The sequence below is a fragment of the Vulpes vulpes genome, chromosome 3 (genome assembly GCF_048418805.1).
Source record: "Vulpes vulpes isolate BD-2025 chromosome 3, VulVul3, whole genome shotgun sequence".
NCBI lineage: Eukaryota > Metazoa > Chordata > Mammalia > Carnivora > Canidae > Vulpes > Vulpes vulpes.
Window position 1 is genome coordinate 61,825,353 of NC_132782.1, and position 18,846 is coordinate 61,844,198.

An 18,846-nucleotide genomic window follows, 5' to 3' on the forward strand; every position below is an offset into this window, starting at 1 on the left:
TATGAAGTAGTCTACAGAGAGGATATTTTCCTTTATGATTATGTACCTTTTGCACATTTAAAGGGTGTTGGTTGATAAGAAACTGAGATAAACCACAGCACAGGGAACAAAAATGCCTGTCCCCATTCTTTTTTTTTTCCCAAAGATTTTATTTGTTTATTCATAAGAGACACAGAGAGAGGCAGAGACACAGGCAGAGGGAGACGTAGGCTCCATGTGGGGAGCCTGATGTGGGACTCGATCCCCAGACCCCAAGATCACGCCCTGAGCCAAAGGCAGATGTTCAACTGCTGAGCCACTCAGGTGCTCCCTGCCTGTCTCCATTCAAAGGTGTGTTTTGAAAAGCTATTTTGACCTAATGTTTTGTCTTCTTTCTTCTGTTAAGTTTCTTTCTCCTTTCATTTTAATAATAAGTTGTCCCCCTTTCCTACTTACAGAATTGCTTTATTTTCTGAAAAATCTATATGAATGATACTACTCTTTAATATCAATGCATATTTACAAGTACATAATTTAATAAGTACAAAGTGAAATTTAGGGATATCCTTATTATCTCATTTATATTGCTTTCTTACTGTTTAATAAAGAAAATAAAATTTGATCATCCTTATCACATAGGAGAAAATGAACTCATCTCAACAACTATGAATATAAACATATTTTCATTGATATAAATCAAGGCAGTTTTTATTTATTTACCTGCTATTGTCAAAGCATGTGGCTTGAAGAGCACCACTAATCATCATGTTAACCTAAGATTTCAACAACCACCATTCTTCCATCTCTTTGTAGATACAAGAAATGCTTAGAGTCACTCATCAGCTTATTTGTAATTTTCTTTCATCACAAGTTTGGTTCAAAAACTGTCTGGAGAGGTTAAAAGTAATCGGAAAGATATAGAAATAGAGTGTTTGCATGATGGGAGAAGCAGGGGCAGGAGATTACAATAAAGAAAATAAAATCAAATGGAAGCCGGAAGAGGGGGAACAAACAAAACAAAGGCATGAGAAGTAAAAAGCACAGCATATATAATAACAGGATGAAAGCAAAGTTAACTGGTAGCCCAGCAAAATTCTAACCAAACAAAGATAACTGGTATAGCTATATTCAGAAGAAGCTAAATATAGCAAAAGGGAAAATGCATCCTCAAGGCTAAGGTGGCTCATTGAGTAATAATGCTGGTAACAACCAGGACTACATAACAATCTGTAAACACCTAACAACATAACCTGAAATGTTTGGAACACAATCTGAGGGAATTACAAGGGGTAAACATAATCATAGTGGGAGATCTCACCTCTTCCAGAGCAAACAGATAAGCAGACCACACATTACTTACATGTCTGAATTCCTGATTTTTCTCTTCTACCCAAGGGCATGCATGGAGAGTACTGAAGCCACTAATCTTAGAATACACATCCTTCCCAAGCACACATGGAATATTTTCCAAATTTTGATAAAATTCTGATCAAATTTTATCATTAGAGTATATACATTTATTTCAAGAGTGTATACAACTTAGAAAATATTAGAGAACATACAATGTTCTTTAGTGTACTTTTAGTGTAGATTGCTTTTTTTTTTTTTGAAGAAACTGGATTTTATGAAAACAAACTTAAAAGCATGGAAATCTCTTAAAATCATATACTCTACATTGTTTTGTAACGCTGCATTGAGTTCCTGGAAGAGAGTAAAAGGAAATAAATGGACACACTGTATGGCTGCTTGCTCTGGCCGCTGCCAGTCTTGGGAGCTCCAACGATTATAGCAACGTGTTTCCAGCCACTATAGAAAGTACACCAACCCCCTGGTCAATTTACCAGAATTGACCATTAGTCATAAGGTGGCAATAAATACAGAGAATTGACATATAAAGACTGCAATACAATAAATACAAATCAATAACAACAACACTACCCTTACATTTGGAAAATTGTATGTGTACTCCTAAATAGACAAAGGGTCAGAGAATAACAAAGGAAATTGGCCAATGAACAGGTCAGCCCTATTTCTGGCTAGGGTGTAAAGTGTGTGAGAGACGCCTGGCCAAATAACCAGAAAACCCCACATAAATGAAAACAATTATATTTTCCTTTAAGGCCGTCCAACAGCTGTGGGTACACAAAGATCTAGGAACTAAATTATGGGGAGACAGTGACTTCCTAAGTGAGTGAGGACACCTGGGGTCAGTTGCCGAGGCCACAGGGAGGGTGGACAGAAAAGCAACCTGACAGGGAAGGACCATCTGTGCTCAGATGAGAAGTCGAAAGAAGAAACCTCAGGGCTGGTCTTACATTTAGGTCCTTAATCCATTTTGAGGTTTTTTTTTATGTGTATGGTGAACAAAAGTGATCCAGTTTTCTATCCTGTTCCATTGAACAGAATATGTGTCTATTTTTGTGCCAGTCCCATGCTGTTTTGATTATTACAACTTTGTAATATCACCTGAAATCTGGAATTACATTACCTGCAGTTTTGTTTTTCTTTTTCAAGGTTGCTTTGATATTCAGGGTCTTTCGTGATTCCATACAAAGTTTAGGGTTGTTTGTTCTAGTTCTGTGAAAAATGCTGAGGGTATTTTGATAGGGATTGCATTGACTGTGTAGATTGCTTTGGGTAGTATGCACATTTTACAATATTTGTTCTTCCAAACCATGAACATAGAATATCATTCCATTTCTTTGTGTCCTTTAATCAGTATTTTATAGTTTTCAGAGTATAGGTCTTTAACCTCTTTGGTTAAGTCTATTCCTAAATATTTTATTATTTTTGGTTCAATTGTAAATGGGGTTGTTTTCTTAATTTCACTTTCTGCTACTTCGTTATTCGTGCATATAAATGCAACAGATTTCTGTACATTGATTTCATATCCTGCAACTTACTGAATTTATTTATCACTTCTAGTTGTTTTGGTGGAGTCTTTAGGGTTTTCTATATATAGTGTAATATTGTCTGCAAATAGTGGAAGTTTTACTTCTTCCTCATGGATTTGAATGCCTTTTATTAGTTTTTGTAGTCTGACTACCGTGGCTAGGATGTCCAGAACTATGTTGAATAAAAGTGGTGAGAGTGGGCATCCCTATCGTGTTCCTGACCGTAGGGGTAAAGCTCTCAATTTGTCACCATTGATGTTAGCTGTGGGGTTTTTATATATGGTCTTTATTATGTTGAGCTATGTTCCCTCTAAACCTACTTTGTTAAGAGTTTTTTTTTTTATCATAAATAGATGTTTTTCTTTGTCAAATATTTTCTCTGCATCTACTGAAATGATCATATGGTTCTTTTCTTTTAAAGATTTTATTTTATTTTTTTAAGGATTTTTATTTATTTATTTGTGTGAGAGAGAGAGAGGCAGAGACAGCGGAGGGAGAAGCAGGCTCCATGCAGGGAGCCCGACGTGGGACTCGATCCCGGGTCTCCAGGACCATGCCCTTGGCTGAAGGCGGCACTAAACCGCTGAGCCACCTGGGCTGCCCTGATCATATGGTTCTTATCCTTTATCTTACTGATGTGATATATCATACTGATTTATTTGCAAATATTGAACCACCCTTACAACCCAGGAATAGATCCCACTAGATCATGGTGAAAGATTTTTTTTTAATGTATTGTCGTATTCAGTTTGCTAGTATTTTGTTGAGGATTTTTGCATCTATGTTCATCAAAGATACTGGTCTGTAGTTCTCTTTTTTGTTGTTGTGCCTTTATCTGGTTTTGGAATCAGGGTAATACCAGCCTCATAGAATGAATTTGGAAATTTTCTCTCTTCTAATTTTGGGACTAATTGGAGAAGAGTAGGTATTAACTCTTCTTTAAACATTTGGTAGAATTTGCCTGTGAAGCTATCTGATCCCAACCCTAAATGTGAGACCTGAAACCATAAAAATCCTAGAAGACAGCTCAGGCAGTAATCTCTCTGACATCATCTATAGCAACATTTTTCTAGATATGTCTCCTGAGGCAAGAGAAATAAAGGCAAAAATAAACTATTGAAATTACATCAAAATAAAAAGCATCTGCACAGCAAAGGAAACAATAAACAAAACTAAAAGACAACCTACTGAATGGGAGAAGATATTTAGAAATTACATATCCAACAAACGTTTAATATTCAATATAAATATATAGAACTTATATAACTCAACGCCCCCAAAACCCAAATAATCCAATTAAAAATGGGCAGAATTCATAAACAGACCTTTCTCAGAAGACATCCAGATGGCCAACAGACACATGAGAAGATACTCAACATCAGTCATCATCAAGGAAATGCAAATCAAAACCACAATGAAGATATCACCTCACACCTGTCAGAATGGCTAAAATCAACAACACAAGGACATGTATTGGCAAGGATGTGGAAAAAGGAGAACTCTTTGCACTGTGGTGAGAATGCAGACTGGCAGAGCCACTGTGGAAAACAGTATAGAGATTCCTCAAAAACTTAAAAATGGAACTACTCTATGTTCTAGTAATCACACTACCCAGTGTTTATCAAAAAAATATGAAAACATTAATTCAGAGGCATAGTGCACCCCTATATTTCTTGCAGCATTATTTACAATAGCCAAACTATGGAAGTAGCCCAAGTGTCTGTTGATAGATGAATGGATGAAGAAGATGTGGGATACACACACACAGACACAGACATACACACTGAAATATTACTCAACCATTAAAAGAATGAAATCTTACCATTTGCAATAACCTGGATGGAGCTAGAGAGTATTATGCTAAGCAAAGTAAGTCAGAGAAAGACAAATACCATATGATCTCACACATATGTGGAATTTAAGAAGCAAAACAAATGAGCAAAGGAAAAAAAAAGACCCACCTAGAAACAGATTCTTAACTAGAGAACGTACTGATGGTCACCAGAGGGGAGGTGGGTTGGAGATGGGTGAGATAGGTGATGGGGATGAATGAAGGCAGTTGTGATGAGCACTGGGTGTTGTATATAGTAAATTGTACACATGAAAATAATATTATACTGTATGTTAATTGGAATTAAAATAAAATTTTAAAAAATATGACAAAAGCGTAAAACATGGAAGGGAGTAAGTTGAATTATGCTACTGTAAGTTCTTACATTGTGTTTAAGTGACAAAATGTCACTTGAATAGTAGACCATGATGAGTTAGAGATGCATGTTGTGATCTTGACAGCATCTACTGAACACAACACAAGGATGTTGTAGCTAAATAATCAGTAGAGGAGATAAATGAGATCCAAAACACAGAAGAGGGAATAAAAGAAAAAGCAACTATCCTCTAGTGTCATAAAGGGGCAATAGGCAAACAGAGATTACATGCAAAGATGACAGATTTAATCTATCCATATTTGTAATTATGGTAAATGTAGTTAAGTGAAATAAAAATTCCAACTGAAAGGCAGATATTGTCAGACTCAGACTGGGAAAGAGGCAAGACCCCCTAACTGCTGGTTATAAGGAATACCCTTTATTTTTTTTAATAATAAATTTATTTTTTATTGGTGTTCAATTTGCCAACATACAGAATAACACCCAGTGCTCATCCCGTCAAGTGCCCCCCCCAGCGCCCGCCACCCACTCACCCCCCCCACCTCCTCCCCTTCCACCACCCCTAGTTCGTTTCCCAGAGTTAGGAGTCTTTATGTTCTGTCTCCCTTTCTGATATTTCCTACGCATTTCTTATCCCTTCCCTTCTATTCCCTTAGACATGCAAAAGGTGAAAGGAAAAGAACAAGATATTCCAGTACATATGAGGAAGTTTAGTGGTGATCTTACTGTCAGGTGAGGCAGACCTCCAACCATGAGAGTCACCAGACACGCATGGGGACAGACAGGGTGATAAAAGGCTCCATGTGTCAGCAGGTCATAACAGAACTTTCAAGTACATTAAGCCAAACAAATGACACTAAATGGAGATTTTCAGCTCTTCTGTCAGCAATTGATAAACCAATTAGTAAAAAATTTCACTAAGGATACGAAAGATCTGAACAACACCTGACCTATTTGACGTTTACGGAACATTACATCCAACAAATGCAGAATACACATCCTTTCCAAGTGCACACAAAATGCTGTTCAAGGTGAACAATATGCTGTAGGTCATTTAAATAAAGTTTTAAAATTTCAAAAAGCAGAAGTATAGTAATTTTTTTTCTAGCCACAGCATTATCATCAGAATACCAACAACTAACTAGGAACTCCTAAAATACTTGGAAATTCAGTAACACATTCCTGAAGAACCTGGGACTAAACAGTAATGAAAACACAACAAGTAGAAATGTTTACACACAGCTGAAGCAATCCTTAATGTATAATACAGTTTAAAGTGATACATAGCTTTGGGGAGGAAAGTCTAGCGTTAATTATCTAAATTTCCACCTTAAGTTAGGAAAAGAAGAACTAATTAAATCCAGTTTTACTGAAACCTAAATGGATTAGTTATGCGTGCAGAAATAAAAGAGGGCAGCTTCCTCTGTGAAAAGAAACTTGAATGCTCAACAGAGACTCACTAATGTCACTTATGAAAAAGTGCTGTCCTGTTAGATATGAACAAGACAAATGATAGACTGGGATAGTTGAGGGAAAATCCACAAGAATCCTACATGCATATTCTTTCCCTCCTGTCTTGATGTTCTTGCTCCCCTGCAGAGGTGCTGGGAGACACAGCGGCATGGCTGTGGCCAACCCAGGGGAGAAAGGAGAGAGCTCCTGGGTCAACGAAGATGTACCCATCTGAGCCCTGTGAAGACACCAACACACACACACCTAATCAGGAAGCTGAGTGTCAAGAACTATCCTCTAGTGTCATAAAGGGGCAACAAGGCAGAGCAGCAGGAGGAGCAGACCTCCAAGGGGTCCCTTCCCCACCAAGGTACTAGCACAGAAATGTACATTTTTGTATTTAAAGCAAAGATAAAGTGGTTTGGGTGTGTATGGTCATTCTTTGATAGTGATGACCTGCTTTAACACCCAGAGCTGGAGGGACCTTAGAACAGTGCAGTCAGCACGGGAAATCGCTGGGAGAGGGGGTGGGTCTCAGAAATGTGGAGAGCAGCCACCCGGCATTCTTCAGCCACTCAGAGAAACGTTTATGAGTTAGGGTTGAACACAGAGTGGAGGGGACCAACTTCTCAGACTTGAGCAGAGAAAGCCGTCACAAGAAGCAAATCGAAAGACCGATGGCAGAAACATCTAGAAAATCTGTGCTTCAGAAGCATCAGAAGCAGAATTAAAAGCCAAACAAAAGCTGTTTCTTAGATCATGTTTGCAGAGAACTCACAGACATAAGTAAAACACTAAGTCCAATATAAACATTGGCACAGCCTTGAAGAGAAAATGTGCAGAAGAGGCACCACTCTCCCTAGAAGACTGGGAAAGGCTGGGCTTTTGGTGGTCAGAGAGGCGCAAAGTAAGTGGACAAGCTTTTGTTCATTAACGAACAGGAAAGTGTAAAGATTAATACCCAGAGCAGGGAGATAATGAGGCTGACACGCTTCCTATTTGTGGAAATTGGGATGACCTCTTGGGAAAGCAGTGGTTTACTATGAATGGAGACTCTTTATAGTGTCATGCAGTTTTAATCAGAAATCTTAACCCACAGCATATGACCTAAAATACAGGACCAGAGATGCCTGGCTGGCTCAGTCAATAGAGCATGGGGCTCCTGATCTCAGGTCGTGAGTTCAAACCCCCATCTTGGTTGGGTGTGGAGTCTACTTATAAATAAATAAATAAATAAATAAATAAATAAATAAATAAATAACATGATTAATTAATTAAAGTAAAATACAGAGCTAGAATTATTCCTAAGAGTATGTATTGCAATAATATGTATAACAGTAAAAAATGGAAATAAATATTAGGGCAATGGTTAAATTAGTAATGTATAAATATGATAGATTATTATATGCAGGTTAAAATTGTTTTAAGAGGGGGATCCCTGGGTGGCTCAGCGGTTTAGGACTTGCCTTCGGCCCAGGGCATGATCCTGGAGTCCCGGGATCTAGTCCTGCGTCGGGCTCCTGCATGGAGCCTGCTTCTCTCTCCTCCTGTGTCTCTGCCTCTCTCTCTCTCTCTCTCTCTCTCTCTCTCTCTGTCTATCATGAATAAATAAATCTTTAAAAAAATTGTTTTAAGAGAAGTATTTTAAAAATACCTGAGGAAATTATTATGAGATAATATTAGGCCAAAAAGTGGTATAAGTTTGTCTCATACCAGTTGCTTGACAGGCACTTTTTAAACCATACAGTGATGTTAGTGTGCTTGTGCTATGGTAGGCCTGGGAGTATGGAAAAGGAGTGACTCTGCTTTTCCTACGTTAACTCTAAAAATATCCCCTACTTACTAAAATCAGAAATGAAACCTTAAAAACTGAGAGGGAAAAGAAAATGGATGGTCCAGTCTCTCGCGGCTTTCACAGTGCTAGGGTTCCTGAGGTTCAATGCCTAACCTCAGCTGAAATGAATATTAACAATATTAACATGTGCGGGGGTGCACATGGCAGCCAAACTGCATACAGAACTGGGGCTGAGGGTACCCTGAAGACCATCAAGTGGCCTGACCACTGCACATTCACCATTCAGGAAGCTGGTTGATCTGCAAATACGTTCAGCTGTCCCTGGTGCCTGGTGGTAGGTTGCTGGGTGGACACCCTGGGGTCAGCCCCAAGACCAGGGGTGCAGGACCTTGACAGTGAACAGTGAGGATGGGGTTCCATGGACACATGGTGGGGATGTGTATGGCAGCCGGCTGCAGGTTTTGTTGCCTAACAAGGATAGACAGGTATTTACATGGCCTTGTGCAGGGTGTCAGAGCCCAAAGACGGAGAGAAGGGCCCCCATGGTGACAGTGGTCTGGTGTGGGATGTTGGAGTCCAAGAAGAGCAGACACGGAAGCTTATCCCTCTGTGCCTAGTCAGGCCCAGGAAGGCTGTCTGTCCCCTCGCCCAAAACAAGTGGACAAGTTCTCCCTCTGACTTTTCCAAAGGACCGTAAAAGTTTTGTCTTGTTTTCAGTTTTCCAAGTAGGGGAGTGAAGCTGAGCTTTTCGGAGTATTACAATACTGCTGTGATACATCTATTATGATTGAAAGCCTGCTGCTGATCTTGAGAAATTCTTAATTTCCACTGCTGTGTGGAAGCCCACGTAAGGAAGGGCACTGCACTTGTTTCTGGCAGCTCAGCTGCAGCCCCTAAACAGTGAAGCCCGCCAACCTCTTTTTGAATAAATAAAACTTTGGCTCTGTCACTTCTTCCTTGAAACACTATAAATGTCTTGAGCACACTATTTAGGGAAGATGTTGAAATGAGATAAAGAATTACTCCTTGCAGGGGCGACAAAGTGGCTCAGTCAGTTAAATGTGTGACATTTCAGCTCAGGTCATGATCTCAGGGTCATGAGATAGAGCTCCTGCGTCAGCTCCACACTCAGCGTGGAATCTGCTGGAGATTCTCTCTCTCTCTCTCTCTCTCTCTCTCTCTGTCTCTGTCTCCGCCCCCCGTCCCCGCTCATGCATGTACACTCTATAAATAAATAAATAAATAAATAAATAAATAAATAAATAAATATCTTTAAAAAAATATAGGGTACCTAGGTGGCTCGGTTGGTTAAGCTTTGGTTTCAGCTCAGGTTGTGATCTCAAGGTCAGACAGTCAGTCTGTGCTCAGCGCAGTCTGCTTGTCCTTGTACCTCCCTGTGTGTACTCACACTCTCATAAACAAAATCTTTTAAAAATTTCACAGTAGCTTCCAAAGGAATAAAATATCTAGGTATAAATTTAAACAAAGAAGTAAACGGCTTGCATACTGAAAACTACAAAACATTGCTGAAAGAAAGAAAAGAAGAGCTAAGACCTGAAAAGACACTTGTGTTCATGGACTGGAAGATGTAATACTGTTAAGAAGGCAGTACTATCTAAAGTGATCTGAAGATTCAATGCAGTCTCTATCAAAATCACAGCAATGTTTTTTGCAGAAAGAAAAACCTATCCTAAAATTCCTATGGAATCTCAAGAGAGTCCAAGTAGCCAAAAGAATCTTGAAGAACAAAGTTGGAAGACTCACATTTCCTGATTTCAAAACTCATTACAAAGCTATAGTAATGAAAACATTGTGGCACTGCCATAGGATAAACATATAGGCCAATGAAATGGAATAGAGAGCCCAGAAATAAACCCTTACATATATGGCCAAATGATGTCTGACAGGAGTGCCAAGACCATTCAGTGGGTATGGATCATCATTTCAACAAATGGTGGTGGAAAACTCCACATGCAAAGGAATGAGGTTGGGTCTTACCTCACACCATACACAAAAATTAACTCAAAATGGATCAAAGACCTATGAGAAAGCACTAAAACTATAAAACTCTTAGAAGAAAACATAAGAAAAGCTTCATGACATTGGATTTGGCAGTGATTTCTTAGAAATGACTCAAAAGCACAGGCAGCAAAAATAATAAGAGTAAGTTGGATTTCATCAGAATTTAAAACTATGTTTTTTTTTTAAATTAATTTTTATTGGTGTTCAATTTACCAACATACAGAAAAACACCCAGTGCTCATCCCGTCAAGTGTCCGCCTCAGTGCCCGTCACCCATTCCCCTCCAACACCCGCCCTCCTCCCCTTCCACCACCCCTAGTTCGTTTCCCCGAGTTAGGAATCTTTATGTTCTGTCTCCCTTCCTGATATTTCCCAACATTTCTTTTCCCTTCCTTTATATTCCCTTTCACTATTATTTATATTCCCCAAATGAATGAGAACATACACTGTTTGTCCTTCTCCGATTGACTTATTTCACTCAGCATAATACCCTCCAGTTCCATCCACGTTGAAGCAAATGGTGGGTATTTGTCAAAACTATGTTCTTAAAAGGCACCATCAACAGGTAAAAAGAACCCTCTGTCAATGGACAGAGATTCTGCTCAGACCTGGTCGGGGGCGGGATTGGGGGAACTAGAGGAGAGCTGTGGTCATCGGGCCTTTGAAAGAGAAATGGCACGAAGAGGGTGAGCCCCAGGATGAATGAAAGTAGACGATGGGACAGTGCATGCTGGGTGGATTAATCAAGGCTCTTTGGGCTGTAAGATGAATTTGCCTTGTGTCACTGGGAAGCCTAGAGGAGAAGAGCTTCAGACCCACCCCCAATAGGGGCTCAAACGTGTCCCTGGGGCTCTGTGTCTCCCCCTTGCTCTACTTGGCTCCACTGTGCAGACAGGCTGGGTGAAGGTGCAAATCCTCCCAATACATAAAGCCAGTGGAGAGAGGATTTCCTGTCTTCAACATCTTTATACAAGCCCAGGAAAGACCCTGATTGGGTGCCTCCATCCATTCAATTTGCTACAACAAAAACACCATACACTGGGTAGCTTATAAACATAGGAAGTTATTTCTCATTCTCCTGGAACCTGAGGAGTCCAGGGTCAAGGTGTCAGCAGGTTTTTTGTCTGGTCAGGGCCAGCGTCCTGGTTCAGAGATGACCAGCTGCTTTTGTTGTTATGAGGCAAATTCCACATAATAAGCATTTCCCTAATGATTGGTGAAGTTGAGCATCTTTTCATTTGCTTACTGGCCATTTGTGTATCTGTGAGGAAGGCCATGGAAAAGATACAATGACCCATTGACCTGTGAGCTGGATCCAGGCTCTTGGAAGCTCCTCACCCCTGTCCCCCATCCTTGGACATGGGTTCTGCTTGCGCTTCCCACTCCCAAGGACACAGCCTTAGGACACGGTATTTAAAACTGCTGAATGGTATATGTGACTGAGCCCAGTTGAGGCCTTCAGGTAAACTTTCACAATTTCCAACTCAGATGTATGAAAACATTAAGTATTTTCTAGACCTTAGCTCTGAAGGAAACTAACATAAAATCTATGTGAAAGGCAACCTTCAGTAAGACCTCAAACTCTTAAGTTTCAAGGCAAGAAAATATACCACAAAAAAGTCAAGAAATTCAACTTGTATAAAATTTAAGCTTCCATAGAAAGGAAAGGAACATAACTAAGCTATACAGCAAGGAAACGAGGTCACATCTAAGCAGCTGGTAGAAACAAAACACAGACAAACATTTGCTAATGGTGATCAAAAAAAAAAAAAAGATTGTCAAATTTTTTAAAGACCTCACAGCCCTAAGAAGGCAGAAACAAGGCCACCATTCGTAAAAAGAATAAAAATAGAGAAATTGTACAGAAAAGAGACAAATGTAAAAAGGGGGTTGGCTTGGCTATCACAGAAGCGTGTCATAGAACAACACTCTTCCACAGTTGATGTGTTAGCTTAGAAAAACATTCCCCAGTGTAAAGCTTCTGGCTACTGAATCCTGGCCGAACTGTCACAGCGATGCATCGCTGCTGACATGCCCTCTGAGGCAGATCAGTCGTATTGCCAGGAATCAGGAAAAGACAGTCTATGACCTTTTATCCTTAACCCTAATCCCTGAATGTTTCCTTAATCAATAATTTAAAGGAGAAATTTACTATGTGTGATAGAAACAGACAGAAGACTATAGATTCTGACCACAGGGGACAGGCAGGTCCCCCCCAGACAGCAGCCAGGAGAGAGGAATAGGAAAGTGCCGACCCAATACCCAAGCTGTGTAGACATCGTTACTGCGGGTTCAAGAAGTTGCATCTTGCAGGGCTCAGGGGAGGAAAAGCCACCAATCTACAAATGTATCAGAAGAAGGTTCTTTCTTTTTTCATTTCCTCTGTCATTATAATAACATTTGTGCCATAAGTCATTGCTGGAGTGGGGAGAAGCAATGTGTGTGGTAACTGAAGCGCGACGGTAGGACGTGGTTCCACATGAGGTCCTGCAGCTGGGGCTTCGGAGGTGTCGGGGGCCGAGCACTTGTTCCCCAAACTGCTAGATACTCTGGAGCCTGTGGCCAACGCTGCCTGTGTGGTAGCTGTCCTGTGGTCTAATCCAGGTTCTTCTCAAAGATGCGGGGGCAGCTCACCCACATGATCACAGCCAAGTTACAAACTTCAAATAAGCAGAAGGACCCCGTGACATTGGGTGGGAGCCTGCAGCCGGCATCGTGGGTGTGCTGGCGGGTCCCAGCGTCCCCTTGGGGGGCGGCCTGTGGGCACCTGGCGAAGCCGGAAGTGCCATGGAGCTTCGACTGAGGGCTGGCATGCAAGTGCAAGGTGGGACAGCCCCCGGGAGACGTGCCGCCCGAGCTGGGACTGTCTGGGCAGCCCCCGTGTGGCTTCCTCCGCCCTGTCCCGTCGCTAGCGCCCAGCACCCCGCACTTTCCCCAAGGAGCGGCCGCAGACGTCTAACCCTCTTCCCTCCCTCTCTCGTCCCAGGCCAGGTACACAGGCCTCATCTTCATGCACGAAGGCTGGCCGTTATGCGTCCACGAGAAGGTGGTGGTACAGCTGGCGTCCCTGCGCGGAGTCAGGCTCAGGCCTGGCGACTTCTACCTGCAGGTCACGTCGGTGGGGAAGCAGTCGGCCAGACTGGTTTTAAAATGTCTCTCCCAGCTTGGACGTGGCTCAGAAGAGGTCGCTGTCCCTGAGGCCATGTACAGCTGTGTCTTCACGGGGCAGTTCCTGGAATGGCTGAACGGGGAGCGGAACAGTGTCCCCTTGCAGAACTGCTTACTGACCTCAGGCTCTGCCGTCTTCCGCACCCCGTGGAGCAGTGTCACAGACCCCGTCTTTGTTCCCACATTCACAACGGTCCTGCCCCACTGCCCCTATCCCAGGCCTGAGCAGTCATCCCTCAGAGGAGCCTCCAAAGCTCTGACTCCGGCAGCAGCTGTGGCCAACAACCGTCCCCAGGAGACCACCCCTCCCAGCCACACCCCGCCCCTGTCCCACTGCCACAGGCATCCGGGGGGTGGCCAGCCCAGTCACCAACCTGCCCCAGGCGGCACTGGCTGGGGAAGCCCTAGGAGCACGTTTAGGAGCTCTGACGGAGGCCATGTCGGGGTGGGGCCCTCAGAGCCGGTCCCATGGGAAGGACCAAGAGGGAGCCTGGACCCCACAAACGAAAGGGACGGCCCCCAGGCCCTCACTGTCTGTGAGGACACGGGCAGCCCAAGCTCCAGAAGGCAGTTGCCCAGGGACCCGGCCAGCACGGAGGCCAGACGTGGGTTCAGGAAGTCCTACATGGAGGCCCTGCGGAACCCCATGCCCCTGGGCTCTAGTTCTGAAGAGTCCCTTGGGGATGAGGCCTGCAGCACCCAGACCACGGGGGCCAGGGTAGTGGCCAGCCCAGCCCAGAAGGCAACGCCCAGTTCCTGGGGAGACTCCGTGGAGCTCCCAAGTCAGGAAAGACGTTCAGGAACCACAAGAAGCACCCTGCCCAGGAGGTCTCGGTCCTGGGACAGGTCCGTCAGGAGCTCACGAGGTGCCGCTCGGCGGGCCTCCCGCCACTCAGTCAGCGCCAGGCTGGGAGGTCTCCTAGGAGGACGAGTTGAGGGCACCAGCAGTGCAGGCTCCAGCTGTCCGCCTTGCAGCACAGCCGAGAGTACAGGTAACGCCCACCCCTGCCCCTTCCTGCCTCTTCCCCATCCTTCCCCTCAGTCTGTCTTCCTCGCTGCACTGTACCTTTCATCTGGTCGGTTGACCCAGGAGAAGCCTGTGTCCACATCCACATGGACAGGGCAGCCTGTCCCCTCCTGCTGACCATCCACAGCTGTGGAAATAATGTTCTCATGTGCTCTATTCTTGCGGCTGCCACAACCAAGTACTGCAGATGGGGTGGGTTAGGACATTTACCTGTTGGTTCTGGGCTGGAAGTATGATAGCAAGGCATTGGCAGGGCTGTGCTCCCTTCAGAGGCCCTAGGGGAGGGTCCTTCCAATTGCAAGGCTCTCCCCACGCCCATCCAAACATCTTCTCCCCATATCTCTCTGTACCTCAACCCTTCCCCTCCTTTCTCTTACAAGGACAGCAGTCTTTAGATTCAGGGCCCACCACACACAGTTCATCATTCACATCTGCAAAGGCCCTTCCGAGTAAGGCAATGCTCACAGGTTCTGGGAGGAGACACATCCTTTTGGGGTGAGCACTCACAGCCCATGTAGTAGTCATACTCCTTTCCTGTGGGTAAGTTAGATGCTATGTTCATGATCAATGACACTGGCTCCTGAGTCACACACCTCAAAGGCCTACAGAACGTGCTCAGCTGTCCCCGAACTATGAGATTCTCCCTATGTTGCTCTCAATGGACAACATTACTTGCAAGGAGAGTTTGTAGGGCATCAAGAATGAAAAGGAAGGAATGACAACCTACTCCTTACGTCCAATATTTTCCTTGTTTGAATAAAGAAATGTTCTGTGATGAAGAAAAGCAGTGACTTTGGAGGAAGTAAAGAACAGGAGCCTTCGGAAGGAAGGGTTACCCCAGGCATCTGGTGCAGAGAACGAGCTGTGGCTTCTTTGCAGAGGCACACCTGGCCTACCCACCCGCCCACTGATGGACTCGCTCACACTCCTGGATGGGCCTGCTGCTTGCAAAATGAGGGTGTCTGCTCCTGTCTGAAATTCTAATGGGATTTATACAGCATGGTGCACACGTGGATAGTCCTGCGTAAAGTTTCCCGATAAAATTATTGGCTTAAGGTCAGCACTTTGTTAAGAACACTGTACTGGCCCCTGTGATTCAGTTAAAATTAAAACAAAGCAATAACTCTCTGAACATTGTTTCCAGGACCTAAACTTTACTGTTTGTATTGGGCAGAAAACACGGTCCCACGCACCCTGGATAATGCAGTGAGAACTCATGTCTGCAGCTCATCTTGGCGAGGAGATGGCCTGTGTCTTCCAGCAGAACTCGCTCTGAAGTGTAACCAAGTCCATGTCTCTCCGCAGAGAAATGCCAGCTGCACAGATGCCGTCTGTGCACACTCAGGTGGTGGCAGCACAGGACACAGACGTTTGACCACAACCAGGACACCTGGAAGCAGTGGGTTTCGTTCATATAAACCAGATTTGGCAGCTCTGTGCATGTCGATTTCACCATCAGAGACTCAGTGTTCTCCATTAGTCGTTCCGTCGGGGCCCCGGTGGGCTTTGCTGCCTCAGCTCCAGAGACTATACATGAGTTAGCACTGCGGGCTGGTGCGGAGAGAAGTCTCGTCAACCCTCTCTGAAGTTGGGAGTTCCCTTCCTGAGAGTGCTCTTCCCTGTCCCCTCCTGCTGACTGTCCAGAGCCGTGGAAGAAGGAGGATCCTGTGGAGAAGAGGGTCGTGCTTACACCCACAAGAAGCTGGATGGTGTGTAAGCAGACCCCTGAGGTCTGAGCAGAAGGGCCTCAATGACTGTTCACCCAGTGAGTGGCCAGTGGCTTGGTGATACTGGCATTCCCCTCTATCCTTGCTGCCTGGACACACGCAGGCCCCTGGAGTGCAGTTTGTGCTGTGGCCCTGGACCTCATGTCTTCATCAACACAGGAAAATGCCTCAGCTGGGATCCTGCTGAAACCTAAGTAGAAAAGTAACAATTAGCGTACTTGCTCTTCCACAGCACAGACATTGTTTCTCTGTTCCAGCTGCTGCTCCTCTGGTCCAGCTTCTCCTCATCTGTTCCAGCTATTCCTCCTGTTCCAGCTGCTGCTTCTGTTACATCTGGTTCTCTGTTCCAGCTACTCCTCGATATGCTTCTCTGTTCCAGCTTCTCTTCCTCTGTTTCAGCTACTCCTCCTCTGTTCCATCTGCTGCTCCTCTGTTCTAGCTACTCTTCCTGTTCCAGCTGCTGCTCCTCTGTTCCAGCTGCTTCTTTTCTGTTCTGCCTTGTTTTCCTCTGTTCCCATTTGCTCCAGGTCCTGAGACTTTGCTTTGTCTCTTATTTAAATATAAAATCAACCTAATTTCAAAACACTAAATATAGCACTTCAGTTTATGTCAAGAATATCATATTCAGTCAACCAGTTGCAACAGACCAACTGTTTCTTGATTAGCCGCGTGAGTGTACTGCTTTTATTCCTGGCCATTTTAATACTGTAGCCCCCAGGACTTTGGGCCTCTCCTTTCATTGCTCCACAGTCTGCAAGCTGAATTTAGGAAAAGCTTACATGAATGACCTCAACTAGGAAGGCGTCTAATAAGAATAGTGCACGTGCACAGGTTATCTGCTCCCCCATCCATGTGAGAAAGCTTGGGGTCAGGGTAGAATTAACACATTAGAATATGTGGGAACCCAAAGATTTTACCAATGATGGTGATACATTCTAGAAAATATGGGAACATACATGAAAAATTCACTCTCAAGGATAGTGTACAGTTGTAACCAATCAGCTAGTGGTGGGACAGACAAAAGATGGTCCAGCACACAGTGGGATGAGACCCAGGGGAGGAAGGACTCTCTGACCCAGGGAACGTCAGGGATGAACCTCAAAACCAGTTGTGCTGTGTGAAAGTGGTCAGACACAGGAGACCCCATAATGACCCCATAATGTCTACTTGTATGAATGGTCCAGGACAGAAAGTACACGGGTGGTTGCCAGGGGTAGGAGTACGGATTCACAGTAAACGGGCATGAGATATCTTTCTGGAAGGATGGAAATGTTCTAAAACTGACCTATGGTGGTGGTTGCAGCACTTGGTAAAGTTGCTAAAATCCTCTTAATTATACACTTAAAATGAGTTTTATTATGCATAAAATATACCTAATAAAGTTGGGTTTTTTAAATTATTTTTTAAAGTAGGCTTCCACAAAGTGGAGCCCAGCGTAGGGCTTAAACTCATGACCTTGAGATCAAGACCTGAGCTAAGATCAAGAGTCAGATGCTTAGCTGACTGAGCCAGCTGGGTGCCTCAAACTTTCATACAAATATATAAAGAGTGCTGTGGGCTTCTCCAGTCCAGCTAGAATGAGAAAGCTGTTAACAGAGTTATAAGACATTAGCCCTGAAAGAAGTTCGGGAAGAGGCCAAGGGACAGGAAACCTAAGCCCAGATTGGTTTAGGGTGCCCCTCAGGGTCTTAGGTTCCAACTAGCTCTGGCCAAGGTCATCCCTTCCCTCCCTGGGGTGACACAGGGGAGCATGGTCCCCCCCTCTGTGGGGTGACCCAGGAGAGCCCGGTCCCTCCTCCCTGGGGTGACGCAGGAGGGGGAGGCACCCCAGCTACGATGCCGCCTGCCGTCAGGGTGCTCCCACCCCTTGTGGAAATATTTTTGTGACACTCTTTGGGAAATCTGTGTGAGAGAATAAATTAGGATAACTTATTCAGTATAAAAATCTCGTCCCCGAAGTGTGTTTAAGTAGTGAGCACTCTTGCTGCAACTGGAATGTTCCAATTTTATGTTTATTCATGCCCTACTGCTCAGGAACACGCCTGTCCTCTAAGGTGTGCCACACTGTTGTTCGCCACCAGAAATGAGACAAGTTCTCATGGGACCCCATATTTTGACACGATTTTCTGCTTGTGTTTGTGGCAAGCTGAGTAGCTGCCTTCAAACCAGAGAAACCCTTCATCTTTGACCAGGGGTCTTTCTGTCATCCAGCCGGGGTCGACGCAGACAGCAGCACCTTCCTCAAGCGTGATCCCAGCCAGATTTCAGATGTGCTTGTGGATCCTGTGTGCCGCGAAGGAGGAGGACAGCTGCCTAGTACAGGAGCCGTGCCCAGCCAGGTTCCCAGGCAACTGCTGGAAGTAAGCCAGGAGCTCCTGCAGTCCGGGGTCATCACTCTCCCAGGTGAGCATGGCTGTGTTACTCAGCGCAGGTACAGCAAAACACCGGGCACTGGACACCTCCAGGGTGTCAGCAGACACGTATCTGGGCAGACATGTATCTGTGTTCTGGAAGCTGGTATCCCAGACCAAGGCACCTGCACAGTCGGGTTTCCTTGGGGGCCCCTTCTTCGTTCATAGTTGAAACATCTTTACTGTGTCCTCACATGGTGGAA

The 18,846-nt window shown here is 44.2% G+C and overlaps 1 protein-coding gene across 1 annotated transcript in view; it reads left to right on the plus strand.

Moving 5' to 3' along the window:
- The window catches only part of PLEKHG4B (pleckstrin homology and RhoGEF domain containing G4B), an 80,710-nt gene that overhangs the window by 24,735 nt on the left and 37,129 nt on the right, over positions 1–18,846 (plus strand). The window contains exons 3-4 of the mRNA XM_026019149.2: positions 13,297–14,470; positions 18,444–18,635. Coding sequence (XP_025874934.2) covers positions 13,297–14,470; positions 18,444–18,635 — 1,366 coding nt within the window. The remainder of the gene's footprint in view (positions 1–13,296; positions 14,471–18,443; positions 18,636–18,846) is intronic.